Source organism: Crinia signifera, chromosome 1, assembly GCF_055691185.1.
Source record: "Crinia signifera chromosome 1, ASM5569118v1, whole genome shotgun sequence".
Classification (NCBI taxonomy): Eukaryota; Metazoa; Chordata; class Amphibia; order Anura; family Myobatrachidae; genus Crinia; species Crinia signifera.
Window position 1 is genome coordinate 481,046,171 of NC_139217.1, and position 18,376 is coordinate 481,064,546.

The window sequence follows — 18,376 nt, forward strand, 5'->3', positions numbered from 1 at the left end:
ATGGCAGACACGTGCTTAGTTAAAGAAAAATAATTCTTGGATAATAACACTGAGCTTTCCTATCAGGCCTGGCAAACGGCACAAAATACATGGTTAGAAGCAATAAAATCTGATCATCTTAAAAGTATGCAATATAAATCACAGGTTAAATATAGGAATTCGGATAGATCAGGTAAACATCTTGCCTTTTTGGTACAAGCAGAGCAACCATCCAAAACGATAAATACGATTATAAAAGAGGACAGGGAATTGGTATGTACGACCCCCCCAGATAGGAGAAGCCTTCAGGTCTTACTTTTCCAAGATCTATACCAGCCAACTACCAAAAAAATCTAAAGAGATTGAGGTATATTTAAATTCTATCCACCCTCCACGATTAAATACAGAGGCAAGTAAAGAATTGGAGGCCCCTCTAAATATAACTTAAGTAATAAAAGCAATTAAAGAATCACCTAATGGTAAGGCCCCGGGAATAGACGGGATCCCAGTAGAGATCTATAAAGAAATACATGAAGTCCCTGGCTCCCCTTTTTCTAGAAACCCTTGAAAACTCATTTGAGGATGGTGTCGCACCAGCAACAATGACAGAGGCCAAGATTGTGGTAATATTAAAACCTGGGAAAAGCGCTAAAAAATTAGACTCGTATAGACCAATTTCTTTGATCCCCTCCGAAGCTAAAATATTGGCCAATAGGTTAAATCGGTATATTCAAACGTTGGTACATTCCGACCAATAGGGTTTTATGCCCGGGAAGGAAACCTCTATAAATATACGACGTTTATATTTGCAGACAGTTAGGAAAGATGATAAAAGACCGGTAGTGGTGTCAATAGACGCGATTAAAGCCTTTGACACATTAGAATGGCCGTATTTATGGGCGGTATTACGATCAGCAGGGCTGGGTCATAATTTCATCAAATGGATCCAACTCTGATACACCACACCGAGTGCCCGTGTTACCATCAATGGGTGGACCTCTCTGACATTCGCCCTCGCCAGGGGAACGAGACAGGGATGTCCGCTCTCCCCTGTCCTGTTCGCCCTGGCGATTGAACCACTAGCTTGCCAATTAAGGCAATATACTGAGATCACTAATGTTTTATCAGGGAAACGAAGAGAGGGAATCTCACTATACGCGGATGATCTTTCAATATACCTGTCAGATTACACCAAGTCCCTCTCGGAGACTTTGGAATTAATCGAGAAATTTGGTGACTTTTCCGGGTTTCGAATTAACCGGACTAAGTCCGTTATTTTCCCGGCAGGATCCCCCTCAAACTACCTACCTTATCCTCCCCTTCCACTGCAATGGGTCACGACCTTCAAGTATCTAGGCATCACAATATCTTGGGACCCTAGAGACTTTGTGAAACTCAACATTGAACCCCTGTTTGAATGGTTGAGGAAAAAAATTAAATCCTGGAAAAAACTTCCTCTGATAGTAGCCGGGAGAATAAATTTAGTGAAGATGGTGATCCTTCCTAAAATTTTATATGTACTACACCAAGCACCGACCTATCTTTCCAAATCATTATTTAGAAAATGAAATAGCATTTTGGCCTCGTTTGTCTGGAATGACACACGTCCAAAAATAAAACTGAACAATCTGATGAGGGAGAGGGAAGACGGGGGACTAGGCCTACCTGACATGAGGAGATACTATATAGCCGCCCAGTTATCCCACCTAAGGTCTTGGTTTATCCAGGAAGAGCATAGTTGGGAATCAGTGAACACTTTAATATCTTTCTCTACTCCCGGGGTCAGCCCGATGCAAAGCATTATACAGGCCAAGAAGGTTCACACTGACCCCCCCCTTAACAGTTCAAGCAATTAAAATATGGCAGGAAACTAATCAACTACTGAAGATTGATTTTATAGATCATGATCATTCATTGGCAGAATACATTACTAATAAGGAGTCGGAAATGCTGCAGATTAAAGAGACATGGTATCCCCATGCAGCCAAATCTTCAACTTAGAAGGGCTTAAATCATTTTTACAACTGAAAAAGGAATTCAACCTGCCTCAGACCTATTTCTTTCCCTATCTTCAGTTGAGAAGTGCGATACAGGCCAAAATTGCAAACAAAATCCGGTACTTATGTAGTATCTGGGCTGCCGATTTCTAAATCGGGTCGGATCGGGAGATCGCATCGCATCGCATGCGACGATGCGATGCGATGCGATGACCCGATTTTTCCATAGGAATCAATGTTAAAATGGACTGAGTCCATTTTAACATGGAATTCAATGGGAAAAATGGGTCCTTTTCATACCCCTACTATCCAAGTGGGCATGGAGTTGGATATAAACCTGTGGCGAGCGTAGCGAGCCACCGAGCCCGAAGCGTGGCGAGCGAAGCGAGCCCCGCGAGGGGACGAATACCGTCCGCTCGCCACGCTTCGGGCTCGGTGGCTCGCTACGCTCGCCACAGGTTTATATCCAACTCCATGCCCACTTGGATAGTAGGGGTATGAAAAGGACCCATTTTTCCATAGGAATCATTTTAACATTGATTCCTATGGAAAAATCGGGTCATCGCATCCGATATCGCATCCGATATCGGATGCGATGCGATGCGATATCGCATCGCATCGCATCTGATTGTATGCCTTAACTTAAGGCATACAATCAAAAAATCGGCAGCCCAGATACTACATAAGTACCCAAAATCCCCCTATTCGGGTAATCCCCGATAAAATTGATATTGAAGTCTAGTAATAAACGAAAATCAATATCAAGAATATATAAAACAATAGGTAAAAAACTACATAATGATGGACTAACGGGGCTAAAAGAGAAATGGGAAATTGATGTGGGGGTGCTGAACGGCGAAGAAGAATGGAACAGGGCTAAAAGAGCGGTAACTATAGCAACGAATTCGCTACGTGTACGACTGACACAATTGTATATCTTACACAGATCATATTTATCAGCTACAACACTATGGAAATTCTCTTGTAGGACTTCGGCAAACTGCAATAAATGTGATCAACTCCCGGGTACTTTCATTAACCTAATCTGGGATTGTCACTTAGTAAAAGAATTCTGGGGAAAAGTTAAACTCACTATAGTAGATACAGGGATCTCTAATGAGCTCTTAACCCCCAAGTGCTGTTTATTAGGTATAGTCTATATAACTATTATCATTGGTGAAATTAATTGTGGGGAGAACCTGGATGTCCAAGGAATCCCCGGACTATAATAGTTGGAAAGCTCTAGTTAATTATACTACTATTAAGTAAGAAAAGTATATATATGCTAGCCGCCACATGCTAATTAAATTTAACCAAGTTTGGCACTATTGGATCAATTCTATGTATTGGTAATAGCACTAACTGGCACTTTGCGTTGAGATGCTTTGGTCTCACGAATTGGTTGGCAAATAGTAGTTCAATTGTAAACCACTTATACACAAAACACGGTAAAGAACTTTCTCATTTTTCACATTTACACAAAGTATAAAAAATGTCCGTAAATGTTATCCCATCACTGAATATCTTCAGGTTTATTACTATGGCTGTGAACCATGTGGCAAAGATAAATAATACTGTTAAAACGCCATGAACACTATATATAAAAGGTCAACTCCCCCCCCTAAACTTGGAACGCTATAAATGATGATATACCAGTAACTGGGCATCTAGCGGACGCAGAGACTTAATAGCAGCACTATGAACTTCTGAATGACCTTTTTTCTTTTAATGAAATTTTGATTTATGTATGTTATGTCCATGTCAATTGTTTTTGTTTGTATATGGAAAAAGAAAATAAAGATTTGAAGTAAAAAAAAAAAAAAAAAAAAAAAAAGATACAAAGTGTGCATATGAATAATGTGCCGAAATAAAAAACATAAACAAGAATTAAGAATTGAGATGTTGAATAAAGGATTATGTACCGTATATACTCGAGTATAAGTCGACCCGAATATAAGCCGAGGCACCTAATTTTACAACAAAACACTGGGAAAACTTATTGAATCAAGTGGGACCCTCACTCGAGTATAAGCCGAGGGGGGCTTGTTCAGCATAATTTTTTTTCTGAAAAAGTAGGCTTATACTCGAGTATATATGGTAAATCCAAAAAGTGAGTGCTAAAAAATAGCAAAAAAGGGGGTGGGGATTGACATAGTGGTAAAGGATAGGCCGATTTGGTGTATATGGTGAAGTAAGTGCATATGTGAGTGGGGTTATGATGTGATGACGTGACAAGGATTGAAAGGCGTGAAGATCAGATTACAGGTGCTTATGAATCGTTTATATGAAACGGTTGATGTAATGAAGCAATTACCTAAAATAAGGTAAAAGAAAATATGTGGTGACTGTGCTGGCATGTAAAACATAACAGTGCTAAATGAAAAACCGTGCATATAATAAATAAATATGTGAAAAACCAGGAAGTGCGCTACTGAGCCAGAACAAGGGATTGATGTTTTGGGTGAGAAATAAAAATATATAAATATATATTATACATATGGAAATGGGAAAGGATAATGAGCAAAATTAAGTGTGGGTCGGTAGAATCATTTGGAATATGAATTATACGTTGTTCACAAAAGTCAGAAAATAATTAAACAAAGATTCTGTAATTAATGTGCTCATTGAGCCCATTGGGGGCAAGGGTACCAAGATAGAAAGTCCACTGGCTTTCTTTTTTTAAGGAGTTCCTTCATGGTGTCTCCACCTCGTATCCCCAAATGTATTTTCTCCAAACAGAAAACGTTGTCTGTCATTCTGATATCGGTGAAAATGCCTGGCCACATGTTGGCCAAATCTCTGGATGCGTTCCTTATGGTTCCTAAGTGTTCCTAAGTGTTCCAGGATCCTATTTTTAAGCACCCTTGTGGTGATGCCTATATATTTCTTCCCACAAGAGCAGGTAATGCAGTACACCACATTGGTCGTTTTGCAGTTAAAGTATTTGTTAATGTGGTGCATTCTCCCATATTTATCAGTGACTGATGTAGTTGTGGTCACAAGATTGCAGATTTTACAGGTACCGCATGGAAATGTACCTTACATATGGGATCCTTCTTGGATCTGGGAATGAAATGGGTGAGAGTCAGTTGTTTTGGATCCCCACTGTTGTTTTTATATGTTGTGAATAAAGCGGTGTTACACTATATCCGCTTTTCTCATATTTTATATGCAAATTGGATATGGAGTTTCTGGAATATCGATTGGTGTGAGAACCGCTCCCCCCAAAGCCTAAGTGGTCTGCCTTAAAACAGTAGACCTCAAAATACGGTACGTTTTTTGCACATCTGTCGATATCCATTTAAGTCCAGGGGTTTAAACGATATTACACCATATCAGTTTTTTTCTCTCTCCACATGACATCGGAATTGGATGAATTGAGATCAGACGGTACAGAACCGCTCCCCCCCAATACTCAGATTGGTCTACCTGAACAGTAGACCCACATTCAGGGTACGAGTCCCCTCAATAACCTTTTGCTGGGAAATTACCTTATATATTGCATTAACCCTCTGATAATACACTATTGTGGTTTTTTTCTTTGTTTCTTCATTTTGGGCACTCTCTCACCAAGATCCCATTTGAGATCAGCGCCCAAGGATACTATTGGTACCCCATTTTTTCTATTGTATCTGTTTGTGTATGTTGGGTGACACATACAATCTAATAGTGACCCAGGGCAGCGATCAAGCGCCAGGTTAATTCAGAAAGCTACTTTGTTTCTCTGTCTTGCATGTTCACCATTTTTTTGGATATACCTGTGCTGCTAAAATATGTTTAAAATAAGAGAAGAGAGGATCAGTCGGCTGAAAAATGCCTTTAATGATCCAACTAAAGAAGTGATCTTAGCAGACGAAAGTCTAGAAGGTCTATTAAATAAATTGGAAAAGGTCTTAGTAAAGGAAACCAACCTTAGTTGGGAAATTGCAACCCTGGAAAAATATGTGTCACTTAAAGTGATACCGAAAGGTTTGCAAGTAGAAAAAACAGCGAGTATTAACTCGCCGAGTGAAAATTTCCAAAAAAGATGGGATGACACCCTATTTGAATGTTCCTTTAACCTCATGGCCCTAATCATTCAGGAAAGGAAGGGCGATCTAAACAAGATAGAGGAAGAAATAAAGGAATTAAAGAAGTCGTCAGCCCCCTTTAAAGACCACAAAGACTATAAAGAAAAGGAGGAGAAAATTTGTCATAAAATAGAAAAAATCGAAAACACACTGATTAATAGAAAATTAAAAAAATTACAAAGGGATTTAGGACTACTAAAAGATCCAGAAGATATAATAGAGGTAGTCCCCAAAACACCAAAAACCCCTAAAACTCCAAGATTACCAAAAACAATAACCAGACCAAAAATTCCCGCTCCTAAACCAAGATGGAGAAAACCTGATAAAGACTTCAGAGAGAGAGAATCAGACAATAAATTTAGTTATAACCGGGAGAGGGATACAAATGAAAGCTATGTCCCCAGATATCAAAATTCAAGAAGAAGGGAAGAGGGAGTATACAAAAATTGGAGGTACAGACCTGATCCCCCAAAGAATTATAACTATGAAAATAGTCAAGAAATCAACTATGATATTCCCACTTATAATCGTTTCTCCAATTTGGAAAATAACTATTCACCAAGGAGGGAAGATCACCAGCATTTTTTAGGGAGACGACACCAGGTCGACCACAAAAAATAACCACTAGAGGGAAAAGGGGCGGAACTAAAAAGAAAAATACCCAGAAAAGCAAAAAGAGGAGGAAAATAAAAAACTCTATCACTTTAAATGAAAACTCTGGTCCCATCCCTGAGAATATAGGGACGATTAAAATCTTCAACTTAAGTGATCACTTGCTTCTTCAGGAAGAAAGGTCCCTATTAGAAAAGGGCCTTAAATTCTGCCCATCCGTACCCATCAATCAGTTTGAAGTGTTTATAGATGTTCAAAAATTTTTGAGAAAACTTTCTCTAAAAAAATTTTTTCATGACCGTGAGAATGATGAGACCTATAATCCTGATGTTCCGGTGTTTAAACCAAAGTCAACCTTTTACCCATCCCATCTAAAGGGATGTTTTCTAGACTCATTCAATACATTGGTGATGGATGATGTCAGGAAGCTAGATCCCAAAAAGATAGGACAAAATTTAACCTTTAAAGAAAGGAAGGGTTTAAAATCTTTAAAAGAGGATAAAAACCTGGTCATAAAGCCTTCTGATAAAGGGGGTGGGATAGTCCTTCTAAACAAGAAGGACTATGAGGAGGAAATCCACAAACAGCTTTCGGACCAGGAAACATACAAAAAAATGAGAGGGAACCCTACCCAGAAGATAATTTTACTTCTGAAAAATCTTACAGAAAAATACAGTAAATGTGGCACGTTGACAGACGACCAATATAAATTTCTAAATATTGAGAGTCCAATAATACCCACCATTTACATACTCCCAAAAATCCATAAAAATCCGGTACATCCCCCCGGAAGACCCATTATCTCCGGGGTGGACTCTATCACTTCAAACCTTTCCATGTTCATAGATGTTCATTTACAGCCTTTGGTAACAAAAAATAAATCCCATTTAAAGGACACAACAGAAGTCCTCAAATACATCGAAACCATCGAATGGGAAGAAAATCTGTTTCTTGTGACGGCAGATGTGACATCATTATACACCATAATAAACCATAATCAAGGTGTGGAGGCTGTAAAAAGGGCTCTATCAAACAGTGACATGCACCAAAAATTAAAAAACTTTTTGGTAGAAGGTATAGAGTTTATATTACAAAATAATTACTTTATATTCAAAGACGAATTCTATATCCAGAGAAGAGGCACAGCCATGGGCACCAGGTTTGCCCCAAGTTATGCTAACATCTTTATGGGTGAGTGGGAGACCGATACCATCTGGTCCCACCACCCATATGGGGCAAACCTGGTGTCATGGCGTCGGTATATAGACGACATCCTCTTCGTCTGAAGGGGAGACAAAGAAGATCTAAATAAATTCTGCAGTTACCTAAATGACAACGACAAGGGGATTAAATTAACATACAATGTCAGTCAGGATTCTGTAAGTTTTCTAGATATAATTATATATGTAGAAAACAAAGTGCTTAAAACAAAAAATTATACAAAACCGACTGATTCTCAGGCCTATATAAACCGCAATAGCTGTCATCAAGACAGATGGCTTGAATCAATCCCTATTGGTCAATTCAAGAGATTGAAACGGAATTGCACTGATCTTACCGTCTTCCAGGAACAGGCTCAAGGAATGAAAGAGCGTTTCATAAATAGTGGGTATGATCCCGGGAAAGTAGAGAGCTCTTTAACACAGGCACAAGAAATAGAAAGGGCTACCCTGCTTGAACCAAGGGATAAAACAGTGGAGAAAGATGACAAATTTAAATGGTCATTTGTTACCGGCTATTCCTCTCAACACCAGGAAATTAAGAAAATTATACAAAAACACTGGGGTCTATTGAGGAAAGATCCGGTAATAGGTGCTGAGATCCCTTTAAAACCAGTGTGTATCTTTAGGAGAGCGCCCAATCTCAAATCTAAATTGGTAAAGAGCTTATGCCCAACATCTCCTAAGAAAGCTATAATTACATCCACTGGTTTTTATCGATGCGGGTCCTGCACCGGTTGTAAAACTGTGAAAAACAACTTTGGTCAAAAAATCACTGAGATCCAGATAAATGGTAAAAAACATCTGATCAAAGAATTCGTCACATGCCACTCTATAAACGTAATATATGCTGTGGAATGCACGTGTGGAAAGTTCTATATAGGAAGGACAAGTAGACCCTTCAAAGTAAGGATGAGCGAACATCTCCGCAACATCCGGAAAGGACTTGAAACACATGCACTACCAATGCACTTTAAAACACAGCACCAGTCCAATCCAAATTGCATAAAGAATTTTTATATTTTGAGAAAAATTGAGGGCAATATTAGGGGAGGAGATATAGCCATGATTTTAGCAAAAAATGAAATGACTTTAATTTTTAATTTTCAAACTCTCATCCCCAATGGTCTTAATAAAGACTTTGAATTAAAATGGTTTATGTGATGGGATTTGAATTTTATGAACTGGATTTTTAACCTTATTTTTTAACCTTTTTAAAAAAATGTTTTTATCTTAATAGTGCACTTTATAAACTCCTGTTTCACCTTAAATATGAGCACACTGTCACTTTAAATATGCGATTTGCACAGAATGCACAAAGTCACCTCATGTTCTAACAATGTTGGAATTATAAGATCTAATATATATTCCCTTTGTTTTATACCGGAGAATCACGGAAGACATGATAATACTTTGTATTAAAGAGAAAACTCTGTAATAAGGAATGACAGAAAGTATCACAGCGCAGTGGAACGCAAGATGCCGCGCTTCCAGGAAGTAAAAACGGAATGGAACGCAAACACGCGTCATTCCGAGCAGGCGGAAGTCACGTCACTTCCGCTAGAAGCCTGGCCGCAAAGACAACAAAAGCATCGCTATAGGAGACGGAAAACGTCATATCCGCTTTGTCTGACTGCCGGAATCAAAGACACTGACGATCAGCTGTGAAGGGAATGTGCGATGTAAAGAAAGGAGGTGAAATCCGGAATTTGGAATCGGGAGGGGGCATATTAGATGTTAGGTAATTCTATGTCTGGTATTAGGCTCCCCCGGAAAGGGGTATAAATATGTGCCCGGAACCTATGCTCCACATGCCTTGAAAAAGAGACCATTGTGGTCTAGAAACGCGTTGGCCGTGGAGCAGGAGGGGACATCACACTGGACCATCACCTTGAGGGCTGCAGGGACGCCTGTTATACACCATCTGCCTTTTTTGTCTGCTTGGGTGGACAAATACACTGGGTGAGAGTCAGTTGTTTTGGATCCCCACTGTTGTTTTTATATGTTGTGAATAAAGCGGTGTTACACTATATCCGCTTTTCTCATATTTTATATGCAAATTGGATATGGAGTTTCTGGAATATCGATTGGTGTGAGAACCGCTCCCCCCAAAGCCTAAGTGGTCTGCCTTAAAACAGTAGACCTCAAAATACGGTACGGTTTTTGCACATCTGTCGATATCCATTTAAGTCCAGGGGTTTAAACGATATTACACCATATCAGTTTTTTTCTCTCTCCACATGACATCGGAATTGGATGAATTGAGATCAGACGGTACAGAACCGCTCCCCCCCAATACTCAGATTGGTCTACCTGAACAGTAGACCCACATTCAGGGTACGAGTCCCCTCAATAACCTTTTGCTGGGAAATTACCTTATATATTGCATTAACCCTCTGATAATACACTATTGTGGTTTTTTCTTTGTTTCTTCATTTTGGGCACTCTCTCACCAAGATCCCATTTGAGATCAGCACCCAAGGATACTATTGGTACCCCATTTTTTCTATTGTATCTGTTTGTGTATGTTGGGTGACACATACAATCTAATAGTGACCCAGGGCAGCGATCAAGCGCCAGGTTAATTCAGAAAGCTACTTTGTTTCTCAGAAAACGTTGTCTGTCATTCTGATATCGGTGAAAATGCCTGGCCACATAGTGGCCAATTCTCTGGATGCGTTCCTTATGGTTCCTAAGTGTTCCAGGATCCTATTTTTAAGCACCCTTGTGGTGATGCCTATATATTTCTTCCCACAAGAGCAGGTAATGCAGTACACCACATTGGTCGTTTTGCAGTTAAAGTATTCGTTAATGTGGTGCATTCTCCCATATTTATCAGTGACTGATGTAGTTGTGGTCACAAGATTGCAGATTTTACAGGTACCGCATGGAAATGTACCTTACATATGGGATCCTTCTTGGATCTGGGAATGAAATGACTTAACTAGAGCATCCTTGAGGTTGGGGGATCTCCTCCAACTCATAGCGACAGATTCACCAAGATCTGTAGACAGGTCAGGATCAGACTTCAGAATATGCCAAAGTCTCTCATTTCTCTCCAGTTACTAAAAAAATCACCAACAAATCTGGGAGCGCTGTTAGCAGGTTTAGTTTTGGTTTCAAAAACTAATTTGTTTCTGTCAAGTGCCATTATGGCTGACTTGGATTTTTTAATGAGGCGGTTGCTATAACCTCGTGCTTTCAGGCGTCATGACAGTTCTGAGCTTTGTTGATTGTATTTGTCTTGACTCGAACAATTTCGTTTAAGCCTCAAGAATTCGCCTTTGGGGATATTTCTTATGGTCGTGAGAAAGTGCGAGCTGGAGTTGTGTAAAACACTGTTCGTGGCCGTGGGTTTGCGGAATAATTTTGTCGCAATCTGGTCGTCATCATCGCGATATATCCGCAGATCTAGGAAGGAGATGGTGTCTTTGCTGCATTCATGAGTAAATCTCAAATTCTATTAATTGTCGTTAAGACGTGCCATGAACCGTGTGAGTTCTTGTTCTGTGCTGTCCCAGATGATCATGACGTCGTCAATATATCTCAGCCATATGATGATAGCTGTACCCCTAACCTGGAGGTAGAAGCGGTCATTGAACACAAAGTAATTGTGGTGCAATATAAAATGCAACAATTTGAGAATGAATTTCTGAAAATCTCCCATTCCTTCCATATCCAGAAAGTATTTGGTTGCTTGAAGACCAAGAGTGTCTTATTGAGGTGTGTGACCGGACGCCTGCCCTTAGCTCTGGCTATGCCCTTCGGGTCCACAGATAGCGGTTCCTAGTCTCACGGGACCTGGCCAATAGGGGATTCCCTGTTACCGTCAGTAACCGCCTGTTACTGACTCCACCCACTACGCAGTGGGCGGGGTTATCGCTGCCACCACCAGACTCCTCCTACGTGGCGCCTGGAACCACGGATACCTCCTCAGGCCCAACCGCTGGCCCTGAGTACTACCTGCGTCGACACACTGCTGGTGTCGACTAGTCCCCCACTGGTCACGGACCAGGCCTCTGCTTTGGCTGATCGTCTAGGCTATCCGTTCCACCCCCACTGGGACGCGGGGATCCTGGCCCTGCTAGGGAATGTTGGGAAACATGGCTGCTGCTAGAGGGGGCGGGGCTTGTGAGTCTCACCGGGTCCAGATGAAGGTCCTCTGTGTGGCTGTCCTCCTGGACACGGTCACCATCAGCGTGCTGCACCTCCTCCCGACTCGACTCCTCCAAGCGCTTGAGCCCCGCCCTCATTTCGTTTACAGTTGCTTTGGAAGGGATCTTCACACCCTTCTCCCGACACACGATCTCGAGGTCATCCTTCGACATTCCATTGAAGTCCGCCATCTTGCGCGTTCTCCTGGCTGCCGTTACTCTTCCCTGAGTAACGCGGCTTCTCCAATCGGGTGACTGAAGAGCCGCCTGGGTTATCCCACCAGCTTGCCACCAATTTCTGTGACCGGACGCCTGCCCTTAGCTCTGGCTACGCCCTTCGGGTCCACAGATAGCGGTTCCTGGTCTCACGGGACCTGGCCAATAGGGGATTCCCTGTTACCGTCAGTAACCGCCTGTTACTGACTCCACCCACTACGCAGTGGGCGGGGTTATCGCTGCCACCACCAGACTCCTCCTACGTGGCGTCTGGAACCACGGATACCTCCTCAGGCCCAACTGCTGGCCCTGAGTACTACCTGCGTCGACACACTGCTGGTGTCGACTAGTCCCCCACTGGTCACGGACCAGGCCTCTGCTTTGGTAGCTGGCAGAGCGGAGACGCTGGATGCTATGCCCAGAACAGCCGGAGAACGGAATTATTGCAATTAATTCTGTTGGTCGCAGATGAAGCAGACTTCTTGGGCAAAAGATGGTTTATTGCCAATGGATCTGAAAAGATCCCTTCTCCTTGCAGAGGTACACAGCATACAGATGTTACAACATTCAGATACAGGCAGAAGTACAACTTACATCAGCACTGCAGAAGGGTCCTGTCCCAGCTCAGTGCTACTCATACAGTTTAAAACATGTCAAGTGCCCTTGTTCTGAATAACGGCAAAGCACGGAGAGTTAACCCCTTCAGTGCTGTAGCCGCCATTAACCCCGTGTGCCGGGCTCTCCGGCCACAAGGTGTATAAGGACTCCACGTCCATACTGACTAACAGTTGGTGTTTTTCCAGTTTGACATTGTGTAGTCTCCTGAGTACGTCAGTCATATCTTTGACGTATGACGGAAGATATACTACATGTGGTCTGAGATGGACGTCGATAAAGACGCTGGCACTTTCAGTTAAACTTTCACACCCCTACACAATAGGTCTGCCCGGAGGTACAGATTTTGTGCACTTTGGGCAGTAAATAAAATGTCGGAATTTTAGGACTTTCAGTTCGTAAAAAAGAATGTTCTGCTTTAAGGATGGTTCCATTGGCGAATGCTTGGTCAATGATGTTATGATACAGCTCTGTGTAGTTGGGGGGTGGGATTCATTAAGACCCATTTTAGAATAATTGGAATTAAAAGTTAAGTTTTATATATTTACTCATACACCATTCCTAACAATTTAAAAGTGTGCCTCCAAAAAGGAATCCCTTTTGTGAAAGGCTGCCCACCCCCTGTGGACCACCGTTTCTCCTCTTCTAAGTATATGGGAGAGAAGACCCCAGGAATATGGGAAGAGAGGTGGTTGGGAGAGGAGACCCTGGGAATATGCGAGGTGGTTGGGAGAATGGAGACACCAGGAATTTGGGAGGAGAGGTGGTTGAGAGAGAGGAGACCCCGGGAATATGGGAGGAGAGGTGGTTGGGAGAAAAGACCCCAGGAATATGGGAGGAGAGGTGGTTGGGAGAGAGGAGACAGGAATATGGGAGGAGAAGAGACCCCAGGAATATGGGAGGAGAGGAGACCACAGGAATATGGGAGGAGATGGGGTTGGGAGAGACGACCCCGGGAGTATGGAGGAGAGGTGGTTAGGAGAGGAGACCCCAGGAATATGGGAGGAGAGGTGGTTGGGAGAGGAGACCCCGGGAATATGCGAGGTGGTTGGGAGAATGGGCACACCAGGAATTTGGGAGGAGAGGTGGTTGGAAGAGAGGAGATCCCGGGAATATGGGAGGAGGGGTGGTTGGGAGAGAAGAGATCCCAGAAATATGGGAGGAGAGATGGTTGGGAGAGGAGACCCCGGGAATATGGGAGGAGAGGTGGTTAGGAGAGAGGAGACCCCGGGAGTATGGGAGGAGAGGTGGTTGGTAGAGGAGACCATGGGATAATGGGAGGAGAGGTAGTTGGGAGAAGAGACCCCGAGAATATGGGAGGAGAGGTGGTTGGGAGAGGAGACCCCGGGAATATGGGAGGAGAGGTGGTTGGAAGAAAGGAGATCCCATGAATATGGGAGGAGAGGTGGATGGGAGAGGAAACCCCGGGAATATGGGAGGAGAGATGGTTGGGAGAAAAGACCCCGGGAATATGGGAGGAGAGGTGGTTGGGAGAAGAGACCCCGGGAATATGGGAGGAGAGGTGGTTGGGAGAGGAGACCCCGGGAATATGGGAGGAGAGGTGGTTGGAAGAAAGGAGATCCCAGGAATATGGGAGGAGAGGTGGATGGGAGAGGAAACCCCGGGAATATGGGAGGAGAGATGGTTGGGAGAAAAGACCCCGGGAATATGGGAGGAGAGGTGGTTGGGAGAAGAGACCCCGGGAATATGGGAGGAGAGGTGGTTGGGAGAGGGGAGATCCCGGGAGTATGGGAGGAGAGGTGGTTGGGAGAGGGGAGATCCCGGGAGTATGGGAGGAGAGGTGGTTGGGAGAGGGGAGATCCCGGGAGTATGGGAGGAGAGGTGGTTGGGAGAAGAGACCCCAGGAATATGGGAGGAGAGGTGGTTGGGAGAAGAGACCCCAGGAATATGGGAGGAAAGGTGGTTGGGAGAAGAGACCCCAGGAATATGGGAGGAGAGGTGGTTGGGAGAAGAGACCCCAGGAGTATGCGAGGTGGTTGGGAGAAGGGAGACACCAGGAATTTGGGAGGAGAGGTGGTTGGAAGAGAGGAGATCCCGGGAATATGGGAGGAGAGGTAGTTGGGAGAGAACAGATCCCGGGAATATGGGAGGAGAGGTGGTTGGGAGAGGAGACCCCGGGAATATGGGAGGAGAGGTGGTTGGAAGAGAGGAGATCCCGGGAATATGGGAGGAGAGGTGGGTGGGAGAGGAAACCCCGGGAATATGGGAGGAGAGGTGGTTGGGAGAAAAGACCCCGGGAATATGGGAGGAGAGGTGGTTGGGAGAAGAGACCCCGGGAATATGGGAGGAGAGGTGGTTGGGAGAAAAGACCCCGGGAATATGGGAGGAGAGGTGGTTGGGAGAAGAGACCCCGGGAATATGGGAGGAGAGGTGGTTGGGAGAAGAGACCCCGGGAATATGTGAGGTGGTTGGGAGAGAAGAGACCCCGGGAATATGGGAGGAGAGGTGGTTGGGAGAAAAGACCCCAGGAATATGGGAGAGAGGAGACAGGAATATGGGAGGAGAAGAGACCCCGGGAATATGGGAGGAGAGGAGACCCCAGGAATATGGGAGGAGAGGGGGTTGGGAGAGAAGACCCCGGGAGTATGGAGGAGAGGTGGTTAGGAGAGAGGAGACCCCAGGAATATGGGAGGAGAGGTGGTTGGGAGAGGAGACCCCGGGAATATGCGAGGTGGTTGGGAGAATGGGCACACCAGGAATTTGGGAGGAGAGGTGGTTGGAAGAGAGGAGATCCCGGGAATATGGGAGGAGAGGTGGTTGGGAGAGAAGAGATCCCAGGAATATGGGAGGAGAGATGGTTGCGAGAGGAGACCCCGGGAATATGGGAGGAGAGGTGGTTAGGAGAGAGGAGACCCCGGGAGTATGGGTGGAGAGGTGTTTGGTAGAGGAGACCATGGGATAATGGGAGGAGAGGTAGTTGGGAGAAGAGACCCCGAGAATATGGGAGGAGAGGTGGTTGGGAGAGGAGACCCCGGGAATATGGGAGGAGAGGTGGTTGGAAGAAAGGAGATCCCAGGAATATGGGAGGAGAGGTGGATGGGAGAGGAAACCCCGGGAATATGGGAGGAGAGATGGTTGGGAGAAAAGACCCCGGGAATATGGGAGGAGAGGTGGTTGGGAGAAGAGACCCCGGGAATATGGGAGGAGAGGTAGTTGGGAGAGAACAGATCCCGGGAATATGGGAGGAGAGGTGGTTGGGAGAGGAGACCCCGGGAATATGGGAGGAGAGGTGATTGGGAGAGAGGAGACCCCGGGAATAATGGGAGGAGAGGTGGTTGGGAGAGGAGACCCCGGAATATGGGAGGAGAGGTGGTTGGGAGAGAGGAGACCCCAGGAATTTGGGAGGAGAGGTGGTTGGGAGAAGAGACCCCGGGAATATGCGAGGTGGTTGGGAGAATGGAGACACCAGGAATTTAGGAGGGGAGGTGGTTGGAAGAGAGGAGATCCCGGGAATATGGGAGAAGAGGTGGTTGGGAGAAAAAAGATCCGGGAATATGGGAGGTGGCTGCTGATGAGGCAACAGAGGAGAAAATCAACACCCTGAGGAAAACAGTGACGGTACATGAGGATGGACTACATATTCAGATTGGAAAGAATATAAGAAGAATGGAGAGGAGAATGAAGACACTAAAGAGAGAGGAGAACATTTGGATACACATTAGATGTCCATAAGAACATGCAACTCACTTCTGGAAGGGAACCATCTGCAGAGAATGGAGCAGCTTAGTCATCTTCTGTTTCTCCTGTCTGATCTCCCACTTTTAATGAGAGACACTCATTTAGGAAAAACAAAAAGACAACAGCTATACAGCTCACTCATGCTCCCCATGTAGGAGACATTCCGTAATTGCGGTCCCAGAAGCATGTGTACATAGGGTGCCATGTACATCTGTATAACGTCTGCACAATTGGGGTGAGTATCCCTTATCTGAAATGCTCGGGATCACAAGCATTTTGGATAAGGGACTTTCAGATATTGGAATATTTTTTTTTTCATACTTTCCTGGTGGTGCCACGATGGTCCCCCGACGTCCGCTGTGTCCCCCGGTGGCCTTCAGGATCCCCTTCAGCGGCATCTCCGGTCCCAGGGGTGCAGTGCACGAGTGCGCCGGTGACATCACTGGCACGCTCACGCAATGCACCCCTGGGACCGGAGATGCCGCTGTAGAGGTTCCCGGAGGCCACCGTGGACATCGGGGGACAAATATGAAAAAAGGGAGCAGTGGGAAAAAATTTAATAAAAATATTCCTAAAAACCACGGTTTTCAGAATATTTCGGTTTTTGGAATACACAGATAAGGGAGAACTGTATTACTCTCTGACCTTCAGAAACTTGTCCCCCACATAAAAGTGTGGCTCCAGCAGCCGGCCCATACACTGGAAGGCAATGGCGTTTTGGTCCCAGGAGAACCTGCTGATCTGAGAGAGAATAATGAGTCATTACACAAACATGGCAAGGTCCTCAACTCAATCTATTGGTCCGATTATATATAGATCTATAGAGCAGAGGAGAGGCTGACCTCAACCAGATACTGAAGAGATCTCTGCAGGTCCAGCATCGGTCTGTTGTAGATGATAGCAGAGGAGAGCCTAACCTTGACCAGATACTACAGAGGTCTCTGCAGGTCCAACATTGGTCCAATATAGATGATGGCAGGGGAGAGGCCGACCTCAACCAGATACTAAAGATCTCTGCAGGTCCAGAATTGGTCCAATATAGATGATGGGAGAGGCTGACCTAGACCAGATACTACAGAGATCACTGCAGGTCCAGCATTGGTCCACTGTAGATGATGGCAGGGGAGAGGCTAAACTAGACCAGATACTACAGAGATCTCTGCAGGTTCAGCATTGATCCATTTTAGACGATAGCAGGGGAGAGTCTGACCTAGACCGTATACTACAGAGATCTCTGCAGGTCCAGAATTGGTCCAATATAGATGATGGGAGAGGCTGACCTAGACCAGATACTACAGAGATCACTGCAGGTCCAGCATTGGTCCACTGTAGATGATGGCAGGGGAGAGGCTAAACTAGACCAGATACTACAGAGATCTCTGCAGGTCCGGCATCGATCTGTTATAGATGATAGCAGAGGAGAGCCTAACCTTGACCAGATACTACAGAGATCTCTGCATGTCCAGCATTGATCCATTTTAGACGATAGCAGGGGAGAGTCTGACCTAGACCGTATACTACAGAGATTTCTGCAGGTCCAGCATTGGTCCAATATAGATCAGAGAAGGGGAGAAACTGACCTAGACGAGATAATACAGAGATCTCTGCATGTCCAGCATTGGTCCATTATAGATGAGAGAAGGGGAGAGGCTGACCTAGACCAGATACTACAGAGATCTCTGAAGGTCCAGCTCATTTACTGCTCCATTACAATAGGCTGGGGGATTCTGTGTTAGTACACTGTTTTCAGTAGATAAAGCCATGCATACGACTTACTGTGCAGTAAACACACATTACATCACAAATGGAGAACA

The 18,376-nt window shown here is 44.4% G+C and overlaps 1 protein-coding gene across 4 annotated transcripts in view; it reads right to left on the reverse strand.

Annotated features, from left to right (window-relative positions):
• The window catches only part of TAF1C (TATA-box binding protein associated factor, RNA polymerase I subunit C), a 105,748-nt gene that overhangs the window by 65,979 nt on the left and 21,393 nt on the right, over positions 1-18,376 (reverse strand). For 3 of the 4 annotated variants that reach the window (XM_083155503.1, XM_083155501.1, XM_083155502.1), the window contains exons 5-6: positions 17,208-17,303; positions 16,572-16,642 (exon numbers count right to left, since the gene is read on the reverse strand). In XM_083155503.1, the coding sequence (XP_083011629.1) occupies positions 16,572-16,642; positions 17,208-17,303 (167 nt within the window). The remainder of the gene's footprint in view (positions 1-16,571; positions 16,643-17,207; positions 17,304-18,376) is intronic. The other variant, XM_083155500.1, reaches the window with a different exon arrangement.